The sequence below is a fragment of the Halichoerus grypus genome, chromosome 6, assembly GCF_964656455.1.
Source record: "Halichoerus grypus chromosome 6, mHalGry1.hap1.1, whole genome shotgun sequence".
NCBI classification, from domain to species: Eukaryota; Metazoa; Chordata; class Mammalia; order Carnivora; family Phocidae; genus Halichoerus; species Halichoerus grypus.
This window is the reverse complement of record NC_135717.1, coordinates 108,189,776-108,196,614: the sequence shown is the minus strand read 5'-3', so window position 1 is coordinate 108,196,614 and position 6,839 is coordinate 108,189,776. Positions and strand designations below refer to the sequence as shown.

Sequence of the window (6,839 nt, the reverse complement as noted above, 5' to 3'; positions counted from 1 at the left end):
GAGAACTGAGATGTCAGGACTGACAACAGCGAAGGTGTCCACAAATGTAGGAACACTATTAAAAATGATGCCACAGAAACAGCAAGAAAAATGTTTCAAGAAAGAAAGAGTGAAAATGGCATCAGACCCTACTTCAAGAATTATAAGGCCACTGGTGTTCTAAGAAGAGAAGTTGTCATAGAATGAAAGGGGTGATGTAACTGGCATAGAAAAGTGAGGAAAGAGAACAAAACCTTAGTTTCAATAAGTTTAGCTGTGAAGGGAAAGGACGAAACAGGATAATGTCCTCATGAGATAAAGAGTAGAAGAATATATTGGAAAGCCATGATATGACTCAAGTTTCTCCTTGAGGTGTAGCATTCTTATGGCTATCAATAAAAACATATGCTCAATAATTGCTTGCAAAGTTGTATTTATTTTTCAGATCCAGTCAACAAGAGAAAAAAATGCTTCATAATGAGAACTCACTTTTTGAGTGAGATACAAATGTTTAGTTATTCTCTTTAGTGATCATTTTTGTTCAATTAAAAAATAAATAGCTGGCTTGTTCTACCCGGAAAGGTTATAATAGTGTTAACTGACTGGCGGGGTTACAGATTGTTGGCACATGTCTAAGCAAGAACACGTTGTGACGTGCCTATATCTGTAGGGTATTGTACTGCCATCAGGACAGTTAAGAGCAACTTCTCGGAACTCGTAGTTATCTTCTCGGCAGCAAAGGCATGAATTTGTCAACTTAAAGAGTGTATAATTGTACCTACGGAAAAGAAAATTCAGCAATAAATATTTTTGGGATATCTTCTGAAGCAAATTGACATCAGTGCTCAAATTATAATTGTCGAAGTAATTTAGCAATCCTTCCAACCAATTTATTCTTTTCCTACACCTTGCATTTCCCCCTCATCATGAACTTCTGATGTGGATCAGTGATATTAGTATGTAAGACCAAAATAAATAAATCCAAAATGGAAATGTAAAAGCTCATAATTAGAGCATTATGGTGCAGAAATATAAACATATTTTTAAATTTCATGCCAAATTATTATTCTCCATATATTAATCTGCACATGAAAGTGTCCATGAAGGAAAAAATATATATATTATGTCTAACATGCAAGTGATGGTTTAGAAACACACTTTTAGCAAGAGTACTTGCTTAAGGGTAATCACTGTGTGAAAATAAATACATTTGTCATGAACATATTATGTTTGATTTATTTAGAAAACTACTTTAAAATGATTCATCACTGTTGAAAATGTTTATTTGTCAGATCTTAATATTTTAGATATTTGTTTTATCAGGTCTTGATCATTAGCTGTCATGTAAAAAATGTTCCATGTAATGTTGTAAAAGCTTAATTTCCTCCACAATGTTACAAAATTAATGCACAGTACACATTCAAAGAAAAACTCACTGGACAGTCTTCTTGCATTCCCCTAGACATCTTGTCATCTTGATTCTTTTCTGGCAACCATTGTACTTAATATTCACATTCACGGGTGAAGATCTGCAATTAGTCTTACCTAAAACAAAATGGATAACAGAGTCACAAATAGGTTTAACGTTAACAATTGCTAAGTCTCAGTTTTCTTAACCTTAAGTAGAGAATAACAACAAAAAAATACTTCACAGCATTGTTGAAGGGATTAACTGCCTCAGCACCCAGCACAAGGTACCCAGTTAATATTCAATAATTGCCTTTAATAAATGTTATCTTTTTATTATTGCTATCATTCCTATCATAGGAGGAGGAGGAGGGAGGGGACAAGGGAGAAAGGAGGAGGGAAGAAGGGGGAGGGAAGGGAAGATGAAAGGAATCGACTGTTTTTGGGGCGCCTGGGTGGCTCAGTTGGTTAAGCGACTGCCTTCGGCTCAGGTCATGATCCTGGAGTCCCTGGATCGAGTCCCACATCGGGCTCCCTGCTCAGCAAGGAGCCTGCTTCTCCCTCTGACCCTCTCCCCTCTCATGTGCTCTCTCTCTCTCATTCTCTCTGTCTCAAATAAATAAATAAAATCTTAAAAAAAAAAAAAAAAAAAGAAAGGAATCGACTGTTTTTGACATCCATTTCTCCTTTTTGATCATCCTAATGATCTAATATATCAATTTACAACACAACCTGCTGACATTAGGAGAGCAAACTACATTTTTTCTCATGAAAATTAAATTTCTCTCTTATAAACATCATTGGTTTTTACTGGGAAGAATGTTTCAACCAACATGAAAAGTAACTACATTATGTACCAGTATCTATTAGTTTATACATATGGGCTAGATAACCTGTTATGTTAAAAACACAGGAGGCTTTCTATTAATGATCTGCCATTTTGTTTTAAACAAACACTAAATTTTTGTCAACAGTTGACATTTCCTCTACATGTGGAGCTTAATACTACTTACATGTATAGCAACATTTTTTTGAATCATAGACTCTGTCTTCCTGTAGGGGCAAGAGAAATAGAAAAAAGACTTAAAAAGTCTGTATTTTTGTACAAATAATATAACATTTCTTAACTTACTGTACTAACATTACAAAGGGGAAAATGGAGCAGATAAACATGCTGATCTCAGATCCAGGAAGCATGGATGAAAGAGCATAATAATAAAAATGAGTCTGAATATTTGCACTAAAATTTTTCAATAGTGGGTAGAAAGGGAAAAAATATTTAAACTAAATTCATCTTTAAAATAACATGCAAAAAGGTAAAAAAGTTACCCCTCCCTTATTTTAATTGAACAATACTTTAATAATAATATTACGACTAGACACTGTAAGTTTCTAACAGAAAGGATTTTTATCTTACATATTATTATAATCTCATACCTATCAATGTCCCAAAGTAAAAACTCAATAAATGCTTAAATCCAAAATTAGAGTTCTGAAATCAAACTTTAAGCTATTTTATCAATTATATCTTCAGAAAGAAAAATTAGCTAACTGTGAACGATAAATTGTGAGCATTTATTATTATATTAACTAATTAATTTAATTAAAACAAGATTAAAACAGCATTTATCAATACAAAAGCCTCACCATATTGTGGGGGGGAGGGTAAAAATGAAGACTGTGTTACAAGGAAAGTTCTGAACAGTAAACTTATATGTGATTTTATGAAAAGTTTGCATTTTTATTAAAAATGATTAACCATGCCTGGGTGGCTCAGTCGGTTAAGCATTTGCCTGCGGCTGGGGTCATGATCCCTGAATCCCAGGATCAAGTCCCACATCGGGCTCCCTGCTCGGGGCGGGGGGAAGCCTGCTTCCCCCTCTCCCTCTGCCTGCTTCTCCCCTGCTTGTGCTCTCTCTCTAATAAATAAAATCTTTAAAAAGAAAAAGATTAACTGGAATCCATGAGCTTTGGAAAAAAAAGATTTTTGTTTGTTTGTTTAAAAATGGTAAAATGCCTTCTAAAGTAACTTACTTTTTCTAGAATAGCACTAAATTAAGTTTTATAGAGCCTGCAAATATAACTTTGATATGAAAAATATACTTGGCAATAAAAGGTGCGAAACATATCTGGAATGGAATCCACAAGAAATTTATGTCTGTTGGCCAGACACATATTTTTCTAAATGAGAAAGAAGACAGCTTGTGTTTATAAGAAGTGGATGTTGTTGATCGTTACTTAAGAAGATGACTTACTTCTGGACACCAGGTCTGCTTTGGGCAGTCTTGGACCACTGCAACGAAACCAGTGTCGTAGCAGGAATAGGAGATGCATGGGTTGTTGGGATCATCAAATGAAGCACCAATCTGAGAAGCAGGGAGGAAGAGAGAACAAAGTACTTATTCACCTTGATTTCTTTTTGAGGTTGAAAATAAAATCTGTAAAAAAAAAAAATTCAAATTCATAATGTTTAATGAATTTCCAAAGACGCTTTCAGTCATTAATTAATATTTAAGAAAAAGTGGATTAAAAGACTTCTACTTCCATGAATAAGCCTGTGTGACTCCTTGAGAGCACAGAATGTGTCAAGATTCACAATCCTTAAATGAAGATCCACATACTCACTGTATTCACCTACTCAGTTACTCTATTTTTCAAGTATTTCAAGAAAGGTTATTTTATGGTGAGCAGTCAATCAACCAATTGTTATGCTCTAAGTTTGAGGGAAAACAAAAAATCTAAGTAGAAAAAAATGGTACAAAATAGTTTTATCAGATTACCACAAATGACAATCCCACAAGACATCCTACTTCTGCTTCTGCTTGTATTCCTACTTCTGCTTGTGTTCCTATACTTTTAAAGTTCTCTGGATTGCTTTAAAAATAATTTATGTTCAAAATTCAAACTCCAGTTTGGGAAATCGTATTTCAAACTGCAAAATCAACTTTCTAGTAAACTGGAATTTTGTTATTTTAACTATTTTGCATATAAATGGTTAGAGGTAAAACTTTCCTTTTGTTCTTTAAACATCATCGTATTTTATTTTTAAAAACTAGCACAGATTCTCAAGTCACTATCACCTTTGGAAACTAAAAATATAGAAACCCAGACAGGAATTTCAGTGTGATAAATAAGTTATTAAGCTAAAACTCTCATTGGCTCTGTTTTATATATTTCTTAACATACTGCATAGATTTTATTTTAGACTTTTTTAATATTTAGTGTCACCAGTTCAAATGTATTGTCAATTTGAGAACCATCTGGGTTTTATGACTTCTTGGTACTTTTTCTAAAAAGCTAAATTACTTTCCAAAATGCCAAATCAGTTGTCAAAATCCAGCCCTGAATATATGTGTTGCTATATTCACATAACGGGGTTCTAGTCTTTGGGGGTTTTTCATTTGATCTCTGACAGTTTGGCCATCTGATCTTTCTGGTTATAATTACAGTTCAACTCTGTTCATTGATTTGAATGTCACAGAGTGTGCCTTCTCCATCTGGTCAGACCCCTGGGAAATTTTATTCAGAAGTTAGGTAGTTAATGATTAAGTATATTTTCCCCCTTTGAACTGAGCCATGCTGAGTATTACATTTGATGCTCCTTTTGAAATGAATATAGGAGAAAAAAAATGAACAGATTCTGCTCCACCATTACCTATGAATTTTCCATATTATAAGCTGAAAGAGCCTGCCATTTATTCATAATTATGCAAATAAAAATATTTTAAAGTAAAAATGGCCTTACCTCATAATCAATTCTGTTAAACAAACAAGTTCTTGGTTCTGAAAAATAAATACATTATTTTATCCTAAAATAAACATAATTCTGTTTTTATTTATAAACCAGAAACTGTATATGGGATCATATTTATCCACCAATTAAAATGTTTCTTCCCACAACACCGTCATCTCCTTTTAATCTGATTATATTCATAATTGTTAATGCTGGGTTTCCTCCACTCCAAAGATAGTGAGCTTTAAGAGGGCAAGTACGATTCTGTTTTATTGATCACACCCATCTAGCATAGAGTTGACACATATTAGAAGCTCAATAAATATCTCTTGAATACATGAATAAGTAAACAACTATTCAATTCAAATAATGTATTGTGAATACACACCACAATATCCGATTTCACAGCAGGTGTCATTATCTTGGAACTTTACAAGTCTCTCTCCAGTTTTGCATGTGGGTGCAGAAGGGCACTCTTTGAGGTTACAGTCCACAGCATTTGCATCAGTACAGGTGCATGTGTGACAATTGGCAGTCCATTCCTCTCCAGGCTACAGACACAAACCAAGTTTAGACTTCTATTCAAATACAGGAATGACAGCAAATTTGGATTGAAGTAGAGAAAAGTTGTACTTACAGATTTCTCTTCTCCCAGTGGACCATGACAAACTGTTAACATGAGATGATAAATGCTAATTAAATTTGGTAAAATAGAACCATCTGTTATATGTAGATAACCACCAGGTTGCCAATACTGTAACTGGGACTAGAGTTTCAGAAACAGAATTATGGAGAATTGTATGGTGCCTTAAGGTGGATAAATCACATCCACTTACTTGAATAAACAGTCTCTAATGAGTATAGATATATTTCCTATTTTACAATCCCAGCATAGGATAATTATTAATTTCTGCTGGGAATGGTCAATAAATCTTATGACTACTGTTTTACTTACTATTTTGCAGTCTGACTTCTACCACCATAATCCTACAAGTCACTAAGACTTTGTAATTATCAGTCCTTAAGGCCCTTTATCAGTTTTTCAAGTTTCCTACAATTGCTGACATTTTCAACTCTCATGTTCTTGGAAATGTTCTCCTTCCTTCAAATTCAACACTCCGAAATTCCTTTCTTTATTAGCAGCTCTTTCTCTTCCCTTTAATTTCTCTCTGCCCTTTCCCTGGTACTTTCTACCATCTCCAGTGTCCACTGTAATGTCAAGTAGATGACTCTCAAACTTGTAGCTCCAGTCCAGACACCTCTTGTAAAGTATGGACCCAAGATACCCTCAGCCTAATAGTATCACGGCAGATCTATGAGACACTCAAATTCAATATGCACAAAACAAATTATATCATCTTGCCCCTGAAACCAGTTTCTCATTTGAACTGGCTTCCTCCTGTTGAGAACCAAACTATTCTTTCAATTATTTGAGTTTAAAACTCAGGAGTCATTTTGATTCCTTCCATTCCATCACTTGGCATCCAATCAACCACAAAATCCTGTATCTTCATCTTCACTTCAACCCCTTCCTTTCCTGGTTATTCTACAATACTACTCCAGGACTTTGTTACCTTTAAGCTAGCATACTTGGGCTTTTCCAGAAAACTCTGACTCACATCTCTCCCTGATCCAATCAATTCCTTATACCACAGGTAGAATAATTCTTCTAAAGCCTAATTTTTATCTCATCATTGCCTTGGTTGAAAACTTGTTTTTA

The 6,839-nt window shown here is 34.3% G+C and overlaps 1 protein-coding gene across 1 annotated transcript; it reads right to left on the bottom strand.

Moving 5' to 3' along the window:
• Positions 1-573: 573 nt before the first annotated feature.
• On the bottom strand, positions 574-5,798 carry LOC118528011 (apomucin). Its single transcript, XM_078074165.1, has 7 exons — positions 5,757-5,798; positions 5,508-5,670; positions 5,132-5,169; positions 3,642-3,752; positions 2,400-2,439; positions 1,416-1,524; positions 574-757 (listed from the first exon to the last, which is right to left on the bottom strand). Exons 1-7 carry the CDS (start codon positions 5,796-5,798, stop codon positions 574-576), a joined length of 687 nt encoding a protein of 228 aa, XP_077930291.1.
• Positions 5,799-6,839: the final 1,041 nt, after the last annotated feature.